This window comes from Triturus cristatus, chromosome 10, assembly GCF_964204655.1.
Source record: "Triturus cristatus chromosome 10, aTriCri1.1, whole genome shotgun sequence".
Taxonomy (NCBI): Eukaryota; Metazoa; Chordata; class Amphibia; order Caudata; family Salamandridae; genus Triturus; species Triturus cristatus.
This window is the reverse complement of record NC_140593.1, coordinates 1,022,798,921-1,022,818,816: the sequence shown is the minus strand read 5'-3', so window position 1 is coordinate 1,022,818,816 and position 19,896 is coordinate 1,022,798,921. Positions and strand designations below refer to the sequence as shown.

The 19,896-nt window shown below is 41.8% G+C and overlaps 1 protein-coding gene across 3 annotated transcripts in view; it reads left to right on the top strand.

Moving 5' to 3' along the window:
- METTL9 (methyltransferase 9, His-X-His N1(pi)-histidine) overlaps positions 1-19,896 on the top strand; it is a 126,874-nt gene that overhangs the window by 69,232 nt on the left and 37,746 nt on the right. For all 3 annotated transcript variants that reach the window (XM_085629032.1, XM_085629030.1, XM_085629031.1), the window contains exon 4: positions 7,011-7,195. In XM_085629032.1, the coding sequence (XP_085485158.1) occupies positions 7,011-7,195 (185 nt within the window). The remainder of the gene's footprint in view (positions 1-7,010; positions 7,196-19,896) is intronic.

Sequence of the window (19,896 nt, the reverse complement as noted above, 5' to 3'; positions counted from 1 at the left end):
CTTAACAAGAAGCACAAAAAAAATATTTTCTTTGTCGTGAGCCAGGCACATTATAAATTCATGGTACTCTCTTTTGGTATAAAATAAACACCCAGGGTGTCTAAAAATGTTTGACTTCGGTAGCATACTTTAGAAGATAGGGAACTTGTGTACCCTAAAACCTATATTTGTGTACCCTGTACGATTGGCCATTAAAATTGAGCTTGTTTCCCTAATGCCAAAGAAGCATCATGCTAGGCTTCTCAATGAATTTGGAAAAATCTTCAGTAATGCTGGAGACACAAAAATTTGTTTTTATGAAAGTATCAGTGCATTGGAGGAGAAAGCATTTTCCACAACCAAGAGGATCCAAGGGACAATCTCTAACAGTGAGAGGAGTGGGAAAACTGATGAACATGATGACCTCCTCTTAATCCCACATGCCAGTTTACATGTAAGACCATTCCAAAAAGGCATACAGAATCAGTGCTCACAAGCAATGGATAGTTTGGAAGATCTAGTGCTTCTCTGAGTGTGCAGAATGAAATGGCATGGGGGAGTGGTGGGGGCGGACATGAGCAATTTATCAGTAGACAAAATGTTTGTACATCCAACTCCGTCAGTGACCATCACCACAAAGCATTCCACATTGGATGCGGAGCACTCATGGGGACCCTGAACATCAAGGGTTTCTGAGAAACCAGGAAGGCAGTATAACACATAAATGTGTTGGGGCTGAAGACAGTTTTGGTTCCTGAATGATCTTCGACACAAGTAAGGGGAAGGAATTCATAAATCTAGATAGAGAAAACAACGGTAAAGTTACCTCAAACAGACAAGGATAGGCAAGGCCAAATATACTGTCAAAACTAACTCATGACATCTGAAAATTAGTTCTCCAAAAACGGATAACATGATAGCAATAAATGTATCAGGTATACAAAACATAGAAGCAGATAGACAAAGCAGGCAAACAACAGACTCTCGGGAATGAGAGCTAAAACAACAAGTGTTACAAAAGGTTTCTAATAATAGGGTAGACCAGAAGTAGATCTGTTTACAACACCAGAAACACAAATTGCCAAATTTTTTGCTCCAGGCACCCACACCACTTGTGCCTGTGGAATGCCCTGTCCATAAACTTGTCAGATAAATTTGCCAGCGCTTTTCCGCCAATGCTACTGATACTTCTATTAATCAAACAAGTGCAATCAGTAACTCCGAACTTAAATCGCCTTTGTAAGTTACACGTTTTCCACTTTAGTACTTCGATTAGGCAATTCCTTTGCGGTTTATTAATGACCCCCCCCCCCCTCTTCTTCACTTACCCACTACATACCTCTATATGCTCACCAGTTCCCCCAGACCTTTCCCCATTTCTTCGGGCACCCTCTGCTGTAACACCCAACTCTTATCGTGATAGCCCTGCAGTGGGCAAGAGAAGCATGGTTTTTAGACAAAATTGAAATTTCCCAGGAAAATAACAAAGTTCCCAGCCTTGTAGGACCTATGTTCTATGCAAAAGGTCTATCACCTGGAGCCAACTAGCCTCAGTCTAGCAGCTTGGCTCTTGAAAGCTTAGAATTTGGCCCTTGCAAAGCGAGCCATGGACATTCTAAGGGAAGCTAGAAGACCAAGCATGAGGAAAGCTATCCATCTAAATGGATGAGATATGTCTTGTGGTGCAACAAAGAGGCTTTTATTGACCGTAGAACACAAGACACCATAGTCATTAGATACCTAACACACCAGGTTAGACGAGAAGTTAGCCTAGGCTTTGCGTAACATCCATCTGTTAGCTAAATCAGTTTACACCAGGGACCATATAGGTAGACTTATTTTGGGTACACTTGTCGTCAAAAGATTCCTTGAAGGATCAAAGAGAATAGCCCCTCGCAGATGGGCACCAACCTTCATGTAGAACCAGAACCATTTGTTTGACATCATTTGGTAAAAATCATACACTACATTTATTGTACACTAGGAACATCAAGGGTAAGCAAGTCAGAAGAATTTTTGTTAGGCCGTAAAGAAAGAATAACTTTCTCTCTTGCTAATTTAGCATTGTTCTCTTATGCTCTTGTTTTCTAGCAGAAACTGATATACGTGTTCTATAAGTTACATATCTTTCAAGAACTGTAATGTGGAGAAGTCGGTTCTGGGACAGTCTGGCAAAATGTTTAATGCGTTGTGGTGCATTTGGTACCCTTCACATAGGGTTTCCACCTTATGTTAAAAAATGAATGGATTTATATGACCTATAAAAAAGCCCTTTATACTGTGGGATGCCAGTGTTTAAATGTACAAGCTGGTTTCTGAGAACTGCATATGTATTTTGTTTAAGTCCTCTTGAAAGAGCATCTTTCATTCCCAAGAATATCTCTGATTTTACATCAAGAGAAGATTTATTTCCTGTCCTTCTTCTCTGTTGCACATACTCCTATGCTTACGACCTTTTCAACTTCTTTAGCACTCTGAAATTCTACATTGTATTTCTAAAAGATTAAAACAAATTAAAGTGTTCTTCCAAAGGGTGCTCTAGTATCTCACTGAGGTATCTGGGAGCAGAAGGGATGACTCAAAAAAGACAGATGAAGAAAGTAAATTCTGCAGCCTGACAAGCCAATTTTTCAAGGCTTTACTGAAGGAGTTAGGTTAGAATTTTTTCTCGAATACAGAAAGTGTTTCAGGCCTTAGCTGTCAGAAACAAGAAGGACCAGCCACCCTGCTTTGAACACATAGTATAAGCCACATTTATCAGGGAATTCTAGCTGATCTCACCTAAATTTCTTGTAGGTCAAAAGGACCTACTGGAATCAAATACCTGGTTACCTGTGAAATCTGGCCTAACCAAAGTAGACGATCCAGAGTACCTGTGATTGTCCAACTTTCCCCCTTATCTAACAATGGAACTTTAAACAATTGAGAAATAGAGGCAGATCAATGGGTGTCCAGAGTACCAGATTCTTGAATACCGTGCAGCCCTGCCCGAGTTCCTGTTCAGAAATACTTTGAAAACCGAACATTTTAGATTGAGCTGAGCTACAGTCTTCATACCAATACAGCAGTGAAAGAAGAACTCTTCACATCCAGTTGGACGAATCCAATCCTGTAGTATGCTGTACAACAGTTATAACTCCTTTCATGCGGCTTCCCACAGTCAAAGTTTTTACTGCGAATGGTGTGGGTTTATGAGAAGTGGTGTAATAGGGTAACTTTGGGAATGTACTTTTAAATTTCACCCAGGCCTACGTATGATTTGTGTAGCAGCCTTTATATTTTTAGTATCACGTCTACTCATTAACAGTTGTATACAAGCAGAGAAAGATGCATGCACAAGTCATTAATAGATGATTGGGCGATTATGATGCATGTGGACTAATATGCCTGACTCCCTCACCGCACTACATAACAGGTTGTGCACAATTGTGTATCAGCCACTTAAGCTCACAATTCACACATACAATCTTGTAAATTGAGAATGCAAGATTTGGCACAGAGGTGAGTAATCTTTCGTCTTGCTCTGTTTCATTGTTTCATCTTGCTCTGTTTTTTCTTGCAAGCCAACAGCTGTGGACTGCTCAAACTCTATCAGCAAAACTGTGAATTAAATGCTTCTCAGAGCTGCATCCTTTACTGTGGCCAGTTTGTATTCCATTCAAGGGACACAAATCACATTATGTGAGCGTTTTCATGTGATGACTCAGCCACTTAAACTCTAGTACCTTTTAAGCACTGGCTGCATTTGTTTAGCTCTTCATGCGTAGTCCTATGCAATGAAGTACGCCTCCCATTCTTAATGGTGGAAATCACATGATCCCTCTCAGACCTTATTGAAAGGCAGTAGCAAATGAATCACTTACAACAGAAAATGAATGAAAATTGGTCTTATTCTTTTGTTTGCTTCCTGTAATGCAGATTGACTTTCAGTAAAAACCATGGCAACCTTTAGCATTCACCACTAACAAAATATACAATAGCCATTTATATAGTTCTTTGTCACCTAAGTGTCAGAGTGATGTAGGGATGGATAGTAGTATTGCCTTACTTGTAGGTGTTTATTTTAATCCACTTTTTGGATTTGTAGACTGTGCAGATGAAAGTCCTTGAGCTATATGCACAACTGTGCCATTCTTCCCTTTTTTGTTTTTTTCTGGCCAGTCTGATTTATTTTTGCCCTCCACTCAGCAGCCTGCAAGTCCACCGAGGCTTCTCCACATTTGTGTTAAACTATACGTGCATCCGAAATGAAGATTAGCTTTTTACTTTCTAAGTAGGAATTTTATCCCTACCGTAGAAAAGTATGGAGTTAAATGCTTACATGTAAAAACCTCATCTCTGGTCCTGTCTTTATGCATGAGGTAGGTTTTGTGTTGTGCAGTGTGATGGTGGTTGCTCTCCATGTCACCTTTGTTGGCAAATTAACATGATGTTTCTTTCCACCTAAAAACCCTTTATCCCCTCAGGGACAGGTTAGTAAATTCATAGTGCTATATTACAGACTAGCGCTTTCAGACAAAGTAGAAGATCGATGATAACCACTGTTACTGCTCTGTACCCTGCTGAAAAGAATAGTGCTGTACTGCTGTAAAGATTCAAGGAGCTTTCTGACCTTGAACAAGACAAAAGCTGCATTCAGGGTGACTTGAATCTCCCTGGAACTACAACAGTGTGCAACTAGTTGGCTGAGTTCAAAACCAAGATGACTTCACCTGAAGCTTGGAGCGTCAAAGGACAGCATCCAGTTTTGAGTCTTCCCAGCGATTTCTTGAAGTTGAGGAACTCTAGATCTCAATTTCCAGTCCAAATATTTTTTCATTTAGCCAGCAGTGATTTGAGTGTGCCCCGTTGACTGAGGTTTGTTTGACTCTTCCGACTCCCATTCACAGCTCCACAGATATTGCTGTTTAAAAGACCCTGCACCTACATCCCAGGTCTACAGTTGCAATTGGGAACAAATGGGTCCATTTGGTGACCCTCAAACATTTAAAGCCTAACCAGTTGTTTATTTAATGCAGGCCCCTAACATTTGGCACACCATGGGTACCAGTAGTCCTGAAGTTGGAACATTATTGCGGAGACTATTTTAAACTGTAAGTGGTCGTCCTAAAACTGCACTTGGCATCATCCAGTCACTGACGATTAGTCGGGTTTTCGAGTTAATTGACGACCCGATCTTCAAATTTGGGACCAGTTGCTTTTGCATACAATACATCGTGTTGTGTTGGACAGTCTTCTATTGGGTGGTAGGTTTTGAGGATTTTAGACCGTTTTTCCACTGCCTAGCTTTAAACCCTCTGAATTGACCCCCCACCTATTGCACTGAGGGCAACTGGGATACTTGACAAAGGTTAGACATATCCCATTAGACTGGAAACATTAGTAAAGGTCTTTCTTGAAACCTATAGTCAATTGAGGAACATTACCTTTATTATACAGCTGAGACTCTTAATGTTACTTAGATTGCTGAGGACTCTATATCTGACAAATAGGATAAGACTCTGTCATAGAACGCTTTCTAAATTAACCTAATACAGAGGTTCTTAACCTGTGGTCCTCGGAGCCCTGGGGGTCTGCGGCTCCTATTCAGTGGGTCTGTGGACCCGTACAAGCTTTAAACATTATTTTGTGAATAATCATAAGCATTGAAAACTAAATCACTTTATAAAGATAGTTCCTTCTTTCAAGGATAAGAGTTTCCTCAACAAATAATAATACTTACTTGAAGCATTGTTTATTGCCTCCCATACGTATTTGAAGCATGTATTGATAGGATGAATAACAATATGTTTAAAAAGAATAATAAGCATTCTAAATTTTTTTTTAGCCAGACGCTGATTGGTAGTTCAGGATGAAACATACATGAATGTGCACAGCTACTATTCATGTTCAAACACGCCGCAACTTGAACTAGCGCTACGCTGTTGTTTTGAATTGCTTATAATTTTTTTGAAAACCATACACATCTGCACATTTGGAGAGAAGGTGTTTTAAGCTCTCAGTGATCTGTGCATGTATACACAGGTAAACTGCTCAAAAGGCACTTCCAGGCTGTACATTCTCCTACCTGCTTACAGGCACTTATAGACTCCAAGCACCTACACTTGTATTGGAAAGTGGCCTTGCTGCACTTTTTTAGCTGAGCTGAAATACTTCCACAGACAGAGTACCACTTTCCACTAAGCATGTAGTCTGGTATAATGAACACCTGGTCTTCTCGCTTTTATTCAGTCATTGTCACCTATTGGGACAAAGACCCTGCAAGCTTTCTCCATTCTAACCACATTTGCTTCTCTTTGTCTGTCCGAAGCAATGTCAATCCAGTTACTACTCTGGTCCCACCACTTCTGCTGAGAGCTCTCATTTTGCATGTTTACCTATAGATTTGTGAATACAAACTGTGTCTTATTCCAGTGTGTAGTTACTCTTACATTTAAACCTGCAGTTGCAGAGGAAAGTACATGGGCCGAATTAATATAGCGTGTATTTTTTTGTATGTATTGTTGAGGGACAAATCGTAAACTAGTATGGGGGGGGGGGGGGCGTGGGTTTTAAAGGTGGCTCAGTCGGGTCCATAAAAGACAAAAAGTTAAAAACGCTGACATAGCGTTTTAGAACCATTCTGAAGCTTGTGCCATTTTGTTTTGGTATGCTTCTGATCCTATTGCTTAGTGTTTTATTCCTCTTGATTGTTCAAAAGATCTGCATTTTAAACACTGATTTTGGGGGTCTATTTGTATGAGGAGCTTGGTAATTCCTAGAATCATTACAAATATACTTTACTTCTCTTCCGACAATGATTTGATATCCCCCAGTTCTGAATTTTTCTACCTCGAAGGTTAATCCATGAGCATGTAATGTCCCTATCTTTCATTTTCTAGAATTCAGACCTCACATACCTTGTTATATTTTTGTAGACCTAAATGAATACTGTTTTTAAAAAGAAATTTTTTAACTTGATTCCATTTGTGTTATATGTGTGACTTAAATGTTACTTAATGAAAAACAATACTCTCTGGATTTTGTTCTAGGGTACTTGAAATAGACGAATGGCAGAACACAGGATTCCAATATGATGTAATCAGCTGCTTGAATCTTCTCGATCGCTGCGATCGACCTGTGACTTTATTGAAAGAAATCCGAAACGTACTGGAGCCAACTAGGGGCCGAGTCATTCTTGCACTGGTTCTTCCCTTTCACCCATATGTGGAAAATGGTACGTAGGCAAGGAATGTAGCCTAGTGTAACTTAACTTCAATTATTGTTCCTCTGTCTTGCTCCGAACATTTAACTGCGTCTTGTTAATGTAGGTTTTTTAAAGATATGTATTCATATTCATAGTTAGCATTGCTCTTGGATAGCTCTCTTGCATACCTGCAGCTAGAGTCCTGACACAATTGCAAACCACAAGCAACATTGACCAAAGTTTAGATCACAGGAGATAAACCACAAAATCAGTCACCTTCTTATTATCTAGCTATACGTATGGAACAAAGTTTCTTTATCTGTATGACACACCTTTTATCTCCCTCCATGCAAATGTTATTCTTGAGCTCACTCACTTGTATCTACTGACTTTTAGGAGGACAACCCCATAACATTTGAAAATAAATGTAGTTTACAAAAGAAACAACCCTGCACATGCAATTCCACACCTGCCCAAATAATTCATAATAGTAGGGTCTTCTGCACCACTACATCTCCCCACGACCTAAGAATCCTGTCTGGTCCTTGCACTAGTGTCGTCACTGAGGAATTTCATGTCACACCTTCCCTCTGCAAGTTACCTTTTTAAAAATATTTTATCATGTTTCTTCTGCCTTCTGAGCTCCTACGATGTTTGTTCCTCAAGTTGTTTCAGTTGTGTAACACTTCTTATGAAAATGTCCTCAATTGCAGATAGACACCAAAGGTGTGTATGATGTTTTAGCTCAGAACTCTTGGAAATGATGTCTGGTGTGTGGGGAGTTGGCTTTTACTCAGCCGAACATGCAAATTGTCATGTCCCTGCATTTCACCTCTGCATTCCACAATCTACATATCACAAGCATCAGTAATGCCCCATTACTCAAAACATTCAGTTAACTCCGCCCCATTCGTACATCCATATTCACTTAATACACCCACACGCACTCTCTCCCTCGCATGCTCTCTCTCTCTCTCTCTCTCTCTCTCTCTGTCTCTCTCTGTCTCGCTACAGAATAAAATGGAGTTTCTCAGGTACTTGCCCTCTTTCTCCTGGCACACCTACACCCCTTTTTTCCTGGTCATTGTTTTCCTGTTTCTAATTCCTCATGCCACAAAACAGTTTTTTCTTTTTACCAAGACCATGCAGCAATAATATGCATGTATTCCATCCATCATCATACCTCACAGCTCCCCCTCGTGCATTTCTTCATTATCTCTAATTCTGAATGCCAGATATGGCATTTTAATTCTCATATCTGCCAGATTTACCTGAATCCAATCAGCTTATCTTATTTACACCCCCCTATCACACTTCCATGCACTATGAACCTCAAAATGGCCCTTTGTACACGTCCTAGTTTTGTGCTTAATTTGGTGTTCGAGTATAGTTATAATCTTATGATAATGACTTCTGTTTGTTATACGATGTATTGAAAAACGACTTTAAAACTCAATTGTTGAATGATTATTGTACAAATAACTTCAAATCATGTTGGACTTTGAGAGTTCAGGAAGGGCTTGAAATATTGTCACTTGCGGTGGCTGAATTGGACTCTTAATTAACTGCACTGTCTGGATAGCAGTTCTAGGAGTGAACAAGAGTTGATGGAGGGGTGTTAGTGGACCCTTTTGCCAAGGGATTTCCTTGATGGGCTCCCGTTCTAAGTTGCATGGCTTGTATGTGAGTGTAGACTCTTCTCTTGCTTGTTAACATATTCAAGCAGATGTGTTTTAGTACCTTTTTCTAGAGGGCAGATCTATTTAGCAACTATGATGGCAATGATAACTCTTGTAAAACTGTTTGCAGATCCACACATCTCTAGTGGCGGCTCCTCCGCCAAGGTGGAGGTGCGTCGCCCCCACTGCTTTTCAGCAGTGTACAAAAGGAAAAATAATCTAACATGATGTTATTATCATTTTATTTTTCCCTGCTGAAGCAGTGTGCAGGGCGGGACGGTGCTGGGCTGGGCTGCTCTGCTCACACGGCAGGAGGGCAGAGTTGTGTGCGTACTCTGTCTGTGCACATGACAGTTTGGCCGGCCAAACAGTCATGTGCACTTTGCATGTTCACCACCGACTGTAATACACTGCCTGGGTGGAGAACATGCACAGGCTCCCACTGCCTGTCTGAGCGCCAAATGCTTAGATGAATCATATACCCCCCCCCTGATCTGTGCAAGCCGCCACTGCACATCTGACCACCATCACCTTGGTCTGAGCTTGAAAGTGAGGCAGGCAGTAACCTATGCCACAATGTATGTGCTCCTGTTGGAGTCGGTGTGGCAGGCATACTACCTCTTTGTATGCTTTTCACTTGCCCCTGGGTTCATGCCAGAATAGTCCTTATCTTCCAGACAGACACATCTAGACCTGATGGGGCTTAATACCCTGTTGCATGATCTGTGTACTGCTAAACAAGCAAGAGCACCTGTAGTAACATTTTAATTTTTGATACATAAAAACTTCCTCTGGCCTGCCACTGCTCAAATATGCGTTGATCTATGCTTACCATTACACATGAGGAGAAGTGTTTTCCGGCATAGAACATTTCTAGGATTGCTTACTTATGAGATTTTTTTCTTTTTTTTTAAACTGAAACCTTTTTTTCTACTTTAGGTGGTTTTTATTGAATTTGATATTTGCATAGCAGCTGGATATCTCAAAGGGATTTTAGAGGACTTGCTCAAAAACACTCTGCCTGCTCTCTTATTCATGTCGAGTTGTGAGTTTTTCATGTTCCACACACGTATTAAAGCTCAAAGAGCTCTAGCATTGTGCATCCTACAAATGGTTGAAAAAAGATGAATTCGACAGGCTGTGAAAAAACCCATAGATTCATACAGCAAGTAACAAACTCTAAAGAACAAATCAAGTAATGCAAATGTGTGAACTTGGGTCTATCATTTCACACTTAGTGAGAGACCAGTGTAGTTTATAGGCAGAACTTTGAAATTGCTGCTTTTTAGGGTCCGCGCCCTGTGATACCTGGCATGTCTAACTAAGGGTAATATTGTATACACTGGGTATTTGCGCTTCACATCGTGCCAGCGTCTTTTTGTATAATACAAGTAAACATGCAACTGACCCTTCACAGTTATCCATTGTATGCACGTTTATGTTATGAATATTGGTTGTAGAATTTCTGCCAGACTTGATTCAGCTCTTGAGAATAGTAGTGATTGCCCATTCGTCACAGTGTGGGCGTGCTTCTTAAATAGAGGTATGGCTTTGCATTCATTGATAGCAAAACATCATGGGAATTGTTTCACAGTGTAGCTCAAAAGAACATCCATATCATTGCCCGAAGACATGGATTAGAATGTTCTATATGTTTTGCGGAAAGTCTCAGCAGCATCTTCCTAAGGCCCCTGTTCTTGTTCCGCGAAGCTCATGCTGAATGCGTGACACACTGAATTAGGCCCTGGTTGATTAATGGGTTTCAAAGCCTTATTTTGTCATTATATTTTAAGAAGGCTAAGGCTAGGTATTCGCCGTGACTGTTGCAAATTTCACAGAATGTTTGCCTCTTTGCATTTCCCTGCAACCTCCCCCTTTCTGCATTTTTCCCATTTCAAGCACGCTGTCTCTTGCCTGTGTTGTGCGATCCATTTTCACCTGTTCTACCATTGCTTGGTTAAAGCGTGTGTTACCTGTAACCTCCTGGGCAGGTGGCTTTGTTCCTGTACGTTTGCAAGAAGACACATTGGCCGTCCCTTCACCCTGCCACACAGCCTCAAAAGTGAGATGTCCTCATTAGTTTGTTCTATTTAGACCTGTAATTGAGGACCTTGTTGCATTGATCTTTCCAGAGACCACCTTTGCTCTCTCTCCGTGCTTACGTCATTGCAAAGAAATAGTACTCTGGAACGCTAAAAAAAATGCAAATGAACCGTCCTTTTTACTTCTCATTGGTCTTAGTCTGAAGAATGCAAATGTCATCATAACCTTTAGAGATTAGTGATTGTACCATTAGCATGGTGTTTGCCCTCACGTCACAGTGCAGCTTGAGTTCTCACATCAGGCAGTGTTTTTTGCTTTAATGTGTAAAACAGTGCAATGTTCCTGACTACATGGCCACTGTTGAGGAGATTGTGTATTGCTGTGATCCGTCTTAGTGCGTACCTCTACTCTTGCAGTACTACAGCAGTAGACTCATCTGTCAGGGGATGTGCTTAGGCAATCCTGCAAAACAGGATATTGGATGGGTTCCTTGTCAGACACGAGAGGGGGTGGACCCTAAATATAGAAACACTGAGGAAATGCATAAAATAGAGCGAATAATTGCAAGCAATTTACATAGATGCAATGTGAGAAACGTATAAGATTTTTATAAAGTTTACTTTCATTAACAAACTTAAATTATAAGTGTGTGTGTATGTATGTATATATATATATATATATATATATATATATATCACAAAAACAAGATATTTAAGAAAAACACATTGTGTGCAATCCAAACTTATTTGCTCCATTCACTCTAAGCAAGAGATTTGCAATTGTTCATTTTAAGTAGTCGTATATTCCAGTGGTGTATGTTTCCTCAGTACTTCCATTTGCATTCCTAACATCCTTCGAAGGTTGCAAAATTAAGCCTTTGTTACATAAATTAGACATTTTCTCAATTAATAAACTGAGAAAATCTTTTAAAACCAGTTTAATAAACTCTGCTGGGGACCGGACTGCAATCATTTACATTCAAGGTCCCTGTGAGGGGATAAAAAGTCCATAAAGTTCTAAAATGGTAGCCAGGTTTCCCAATGCATGGGTGAGGTCTGTATCTTGTTTTCCTTGCTTGTCTATTTTCCTTTTCAGTAGCTTCACCATCCCAGCTGCCAGCATTGCCACTCTACAGTGTAGCAATCAGTCATTTTAAACCTTAAACTGCGCATGTTGAAATGATAGCTCAGTAAGATATAAAGTTCCTGCAAATACGTTTAGTCTTGCAAATTAAGCAGTATAATAACGTGTTGTACAGGAGAAGACTAGGAGGTATGGAGCAACCTGGGCAGGAAGCCCTTGACATGCCCTCCTCACTGACCCTAGCGCCTGGAAACCCAGAGTGGGTAGCAGCAGCGCCTTATAAGCTTTCTTAAAACTTAACATAAGTTGTGTAGAGATACCTGTAAGTGGCCAACTTTCGAATGCACGGGAGACTGACTGGAAGGAAAGAGTAGCAGCATAAGTGATGTTATGAAGAACTCAGCTTTAGAAAGATGACTGCCTTTACTCTTGCTAATATAGAGCAATCTCACCGTATGCAGAGAAGCAGTCGCAATCAAATTGGATTCTTCAGTGCGGCTTTTAATGCAGCCAGCCCACAGAAATTAGCTGATTGAAACCCCTACAATTGTATACGATTGCATGGACAGGATCAGCTGACGGTCATGTGATGGCCTCCATGAAAAATTAAGGCAGATGGGCTTTGAGTTTGCTCTGCGGGTCAGGCAGCTCCTCTCACTGCAAGGCCGTACAGCTCCACCCTACCTAGCAGGCCGCAGTAGCAGAGGCTCTCTATAACTTTGGCTTAGTCACAGCCTTAGTGGAGAGAAAGCACCATGGAGCCACCAGGTCCTGTGTAGGCCTCTATGCTGGTGCTGTCAAGCTTCTTTGCAGGTGCAGACAAATACAGAAAATTTGTTCTGAAAGGCCCACTCTTTTTCTCTCTTTAGAGTTTTATTGGGTTGATCAGTAAAGGGCACAGAGAACTGGGGTGCCCCCGCCCTCCTTTAGCGGCGTGGGCGCCAGTGAGCATTTCTGATTAATCTAAACCTGTACATTTTTTGTGCACAGTTTCCTTGACTTTGATCAGTGATGGCCTCCAAGCAGAAGCTTACAAATATGACTGCAAGAGAATAGTATTCCTGGAGCTGTGTGTGGGAAGAGGCAACACACAGAACATAAGAGCTTGAGAAGAAGGGAAGCAGGGCTGGGAGCATAATAGATAGATGAAACCGAAAGATGCAAGAAGGAAGGAATGATGGACGGATGGATGAATGTATAAAGGACAGAAAGAACAGAGCAGAGAATGAAGAAAGGACATTAAGATGGAAACGACTAAAGTAAGGCATGGGAGAAAGAAGGAAAGGTGAAATAAAGACAAAGAAGGATGAAAGGACAGAAAAATTTCAGGTTTCCTTTGGGGAAAGCATTTGCCTCAACGATTAGCTCGCTCTCTCACTTTCGTCGAAAGTACAGTTCAAAGTGAGGTGTGTTTTATTTTTCTAGCTACTCCCTTGAATGAGCAACACTGCCTAATCAGTTTCAGGTTGCAATCATAATATTATATGCAATTAGTGCCTTCTAATGAAAAATAAGAAAGCAATATAAACAATCTTAGGTCTATTTTGTCTTGTTACTCATCATCTGTGTTGAATGGTGATACTGCCTGTTAAAGCACAATGTAGGAAACTGAAAGTTTGTTGTAGTTGTCCCCCCCCCCCCCTTTGCCCCCTTTTGAACTACTAGATGCTGGTTTTCAACTCTGACAGGGCACTGAGGCCTGCTAACCAGACTTCGGTGCCAGTGCTCTTTCCCGTAAAACAAGTTGAAGTCTAATTGCAACCCATTTGGCAAGGCCTATAACACCCCCATAAGTCTCTAGTAAATGGTGCCCTTAGTACCTAGGGCATAGGTACTAAAGAGGATCCCTAAAGGCTGCAGCATGTCTTACGCCACCCTAAGGGACCCACACACAAATTACATGCAGACTATGGGAAATTGTGCAAACCATTCTGAAAACATGACCTGGCACACTCACCCTCGACTATGCCAAAGTGCACTGCCGGTACTATATGTAAGTCACCCCTACAGCAGGCCATGGTGCCTTAAGGCCGGGTGCATTATAGTAAATGTGAGGACATACCTGCAGTAGCATATAAGCCTCTGTGATGGCTGGTTATATTACTAGATATTGCAAGCGCTCAAGGAAGCCATCTTAGGACATGCACTGGGCACTTGTCATCACGATTGCCCAGCTTCATGAGGGCTTCACTGAAAATACTGTTGTTTGGTTTCAAACACCTTGTCTTAATAAATCTGTACTGTTGCCAGTACTAGATTTACTATGACATGCATCCATTGTGCACTTAGAGATGACCCCTGAAACACCTACCAGTGTCTAGTGTGCTGCCTAACTGGTATCATCCAGCCTTCCACAACAGACAAGTTTCTGACCCCCTGCAGGTGAGAGCCCCTGCTCTCGGAGGCCAAAAACAATTCCTGCTTTATGGGAAGGTGTTCACACCCCCTCCAGCAGGATGACCAGCGATTTAGCATATCCAGGCCGAGGCTTCAAAGCCCCTGCCGTCTTTGATATGCAACCCCAGCTTCCCCCATATGTGGAAGATGCCACCCCTTGCCCTAAGGTCCATTTGGCTAGTCACACACCTAAAGTGGGCTACCTCATGTCCTCCACGAAAGTCTTGGGTAGAATTAGGAACTCTGGGACATGGTCTTGCAGCCCATTGGCATCTACCTTCAATCCACTTAACGCCCCTGAATTCAGGATTTAGGTGGCCTCCTGACACTAGGAACTCAGATTCTTCTAACTAAAGAAGAAGGCGGACAAAAAATGTGAGAACTGTGGACTAGCTGTGGACTTGGCTCCAAACCTTGCCTCCCTGCTCCTGTCCCGACAATTGCAAAGACCCGACTCGTCCTCCAGCTGTGCATCCTCCCAAAACCTCGGTTGGGCTGCCAACACTTCGCCAACCAGCCAGCATCTTCCTTGAAGTGTAGGAGCCACTCAGTCTGGTCCACTGATCTGCTGGCCGCTGGGTTCACCAACGCAGCAGCAGCCCAGGAGGAGGTCACAGTGTGTCCAGGAGGTCAGTCCCTGTCGATCCATCCAGACTTTGAGACACTGATCCACCCGGAGGCTCCCTGTACCAATACCTGTGGTACCGGACCCTGTTACAAGCACCAAGGCTTATTTGTGTTCAGTCTGAACACTGCCAAAACATACCTGCACGCCGAGGGACTTCGATAGAGGCCAGCTCCATGCCAGAAATAGTCTTGTTGTGTATCTTTTCCCTCTTCTGCAGGTGCACCAAGAACTTTGAGAGCCTCAAACTCGCTGACCCGGTGGACAAAACACCTATGCACCCAAGTCCCGCAGCCAGAGTCCATTGAAACCGACAGTGTCTCTGTGGTCCTGAGACCCTCAAGAGCTGAGTTCCACTTTGGCTTCTGCCAGACTGGTCCCCACTTGCAGTCTTTCTTTCCAGGTACTGTTCCCCGTTGACTTCATTGTGTAGCATTTGAGGTTACGACCATGAAAAGCACTTCTGCACCCGGACAACCCAGTGTAGGTAAACTTGAACTTTTGGCGCTCTCTTGGACCTTGGCTTATTACTTATCTTAAGTCCAGAAGAACAGTCCTGCAAGTTGTTTGCAAGTGACCCTATGCAGTTTATGTTACTTCTATAGGATAACATTACCTCGTTTAAGGCTCATGCTGTATTCTCTCTGTTTCTGAAAATGGCTAACACAAAAAGACTTACCTGATCCCAAAGATCTCGGTGTCTTAAATGATATAAAAATCTGTGTTATTTTTACAAATCAATCTTAGATTTCCTTATTGAGTGTGTGTGTCTCATTTATTGACTGTGTGTGATGCCTAACACTCCCCTCTGATAAGCCTAACGTTGCTCGACGACACTACCACAAATCGAGCACCTTGAGTTTGTTAAAGCAAGCCCCTGTACACTAGTAAGGGATACACACTGCACTTCATTTTGGTACACTATATAGAGAGGCATCTCCCTACACACAATTGTTTGCATAGTGGGACAGGTTGGTTCCCAAATTGTGAACAGTTGGACTTTGTTTTTGATGTGACACCATCTATTGAAATTTGTTATTTCAATAACTACATTGAGAGGTGTCTTCAGAGGTGTTTTTAAATGAAGCATGTGACAAGAGGGTAATAGAGCCTGAACTGTCTTTAGTCTTAGGTGGTTTATTGTCATACTTTACTATTGCGTTAGATAGAATAGTGTCCCACGCAGGGACAGTTGTGCCCCATGTGTACCTTTCAGTTAGTTAGAATTAGATGTAGTTTTTGCTGCTTCCTATTTCAGTAGCTCACTCCTCCATGTGTTGAATTGTGGGGCACGCAAGGACTTCCACGGCATGGCTGTCCATCTTTTTGTCAGGATGAGAATCAATTCAACAAATCTGCATTCCATTTTCCTTTTCTGATCCTCCGGCCAAGTGTGTGCATTTGTTGCATTCCTCTGTGAGTTGTTTTTTAAACTGTTCTGTGTCTGTGTTCCATTATTCTGGGATACAAGAATACATCAAAAATATATTTGTCCTCACTGCTGCAAAATATTTAGTTTTACCGCTGCTGTGTTTTTTCTGTGTAGGTCATTGTGTTGTATAGATTTGAACCAAGTGTCTCTAGATACCCTAATTGGAAATATAAGGACGTATACCCACTCCAAGCCTATCCGTTCTCTTTTCAGGACTTCTGCTTAAGTGTGTCTGTTGAGTCAAGTATCAATCATGTAATTTCTTGAAAGAACCCATATATTGCAAAACTGCCTTTTCGTGCCTTATCTAAATTAACATCTGTACGCAGCACTTTGTATTTCTGGTATTGTGCGTCATTGCAGCCCAAAGTCTGATAAATCATTCTGGCTCATATGCTAAAAATTGACCTGCAGGATAAGGAGCATGATTGCCCAAGGCTGTCAAAAGTGTGCAGTATGCCACCCTGGAAGAAATCTTTCACTGTTTTAATTCCTGCTGTGCTCCGTATCGTGGCCTTGGTGATTTTTTGCCAGTTCCGTAAATTTGGAAGACCACAGTAAGCTTGGTTCATAAGTTCTTTTGTTTTTTGTCCATGTGAGGCAGCACTTTCAGCAATGGCCTGCAGTATTTATTATGTTTTTTTAGTGCTATCACGTTCTAGAAATATCAGATCACTTGCTCAACCTTTCAGTAAGCAAGGTTCTTCTGCCCCCGGGTTTGTGTACCATCAAGATACCCTCTGCAGTTGCACTGACGGGTACTAGCATTCATGATCATTGTCTCCCAGACCACCATCTGGCATGGATAATGGAGGTTTTTGAAGGAGTACTCTTCTTGCTACTTCCAGATACAAGGCCAATCAGTAACGAATAGAGAGACTAGAAAATTTGTTTGGGGAGTATCATTGGAGTGTTAAATGTTCAGCATTAGTGCCGTCTTTGATAGTGCTATTCTACTGACTTGAGAGGGATAATCTTGTCCAGAATGAGTCTGTCGGGTAACAGTAAGTGCCTTGTCTGCGTTCCAATCTATGATCATTGGGATTTCGCGATAAACGTGAACCCTCATGTACCTGAATGTTTGTTTGTCATGTAGGAGACACTATGGAGATACCTTTGGCGTTCATTTGATTAACTGGGCACAATGGGATCAGGCAGGCTTTCACTCTGTTCATTAGCAGACAAGCTAGTTCTCAAAATGTTCTCCACTGTCTGTGACGTTAGAGATCAGTGGAAGCATCTCACAGATTTACCAGAACCTTGTTGAATGTTTTGAAATTGCAGGAGCATGTGCATCTAGTAATTTCACCCTAGTGGGACCCTCCCTGCACACATGTGCAGCCAGAGTTTCTGATGCTAACACAAACAAGAGGGGGCTTGATGTAAGCCTGGTGTGTTCCCCTTAGCACTCACCGATGGACAACTATAATCCAACCATTACGAACCCAGGCCATGGGCTACAGGTGCAATAAATTCATCTAGGTGATTTGCCTATTTATCAAGACAATTTTTCCTGGACTGAATACGAACTCTCAACGCGGCCTGTCAAAAGCTTTCTTCATGTCGATGGAAAGTATGTTTGGCAGCTGAGAATCTACTGTGAGATTGTTTAGCAGGTGTGATGGTACTTATGCCAGGGAAAACCCCCGATTGGTCTGGCTATATCCAATCGGGTGAAATAACGAGTCTAGTTATTTTCCATCATCTTTCCCAGTGTTTTACGAGGACCTAGTATTATTGAGTTTAGGGGAGCAGTGTGGCAGCCAGAGTCAATCAAAGGATTACGTATTCACAAATCCATTCCTATCACCAGGGATACTGAAAGTATGTGATTCTTCAGCCGCAGCATTTTCTGCACAGTTATAGGTTTACCACTCTTGCTACATAATCCACATTCTGCTGCATAATTTGTAGATTTCATCAATAATGTTTGTGCTTAGCTCAGAGATCAGACATTAATTGGTTCATTTAAAAAAGTGCCGCTTGTGGTGGGGTGCACAGGCAGACCTCTTGCCATGGTTAACCGTTCACCTGTTAACTGCTCATTCCTGTAGAAAGGTGTAAAGCTGGTACTGATAAGGTTAAATGTTTGGAAGGCAGCATTAATCTGTGTTAAAATGTCACAAATGTGCAATAATACTGCTGTAGGGTGTGCTGCATTGTGCTGCAGAATTTGCCCTTTCTTGCTGTATAATTTAGTATGCTGCACAATTTGGTCTTTCTTTGCTGCAAAATTCCACTTGCCATTCTATAACTAATCGGTGCAGGCCACCTTTTCCTGATATTTCTCCATTGGAGCTGAGGAATGGTCACCGAATGGTCAGAGTTGTGTTATCCAGGAAAAAAAGGCCAGGCTTCCTTAGACTTGCTTCCCTGTCTCCAGACTTGAGCCAGATCAGGATAAAGGGTAAGGCAGCTGGGATGTGTATTTGCCGAGACACAGTGCAGGCATGCCAAGGCAGGAGGATCTTAATGTTGAGCAAATCTAGAGGCAGAGACCTTTGTCCTCCACCAGCGCTGTGGTTAAATAGAACACATATTTAGAGTTCCTCTGCACTTCATGCTGGCTTGAGAGCACTGCAAGATGAAAATACTTAAGGGGTATCAAATACACAAGGCAGCATGGAGCAGAACCACCATTTTGAACTGCCATCACACTCTCCTAAGAGAGTACATCATGCACACCTGAGATGTACACCCATGCATGTAAGACACAAACAAAAAGTAGTTGGGTACAGCTTATTCCCCTGAACTCTGAAACCTTCTGGTCAACTGTCACTATTATCATATGCTGTCAAGGAGGTAATGGCTGCGGTCACTTATTGTTGAGTTGCATTACTTGAAGGGGATACCATCCGAGGACTTGCAGATCATCAAGGTGAAGAAGGAAACACATGTGCTGGTCAGAAACACTGGAACAGAGGCAAATATAGTGTTTCCTGTCAGTGTGTTGACTTTGGTCCCTGCACACCTCATGCTAAAATATTCGAATTTTAGAGAAATCGGGCAACATATGTGCCAATTGTTTCTTTGAAGCTGCTACATCTCGAATGATGAGAAGTGTGGAATATCAATCACACACGATATGGCTTTCTGTCATTTGCCTCATGAAGCAATATCTTAACTAGTTTTATTGATTTATTCCAGCTAGAATTATTCACTGAATATCTGAGTCTATCTTTCCAAAACGTTGATAGTTTCATTCTTAGAAGAAATGAGGGACTTGCCAGAAATATATTTAATCATCTTTAGTATGCTACCAGGTCCTTGGCTCTTGTTGCTTCTGGATGACTGCGTAGTATATTACCATGATACAGAGCACTCTAAAGATTGTAATTGTCAAACTCCATGAATTGTCACTTACTATGCAACACTTGACAACACACCCTACACCATGCATGCAGGTCAGACTACAGCCAACACCCTTTTCTGTCATGCACCTGAAATAGTGCTCAGAAATCATATGCAAACC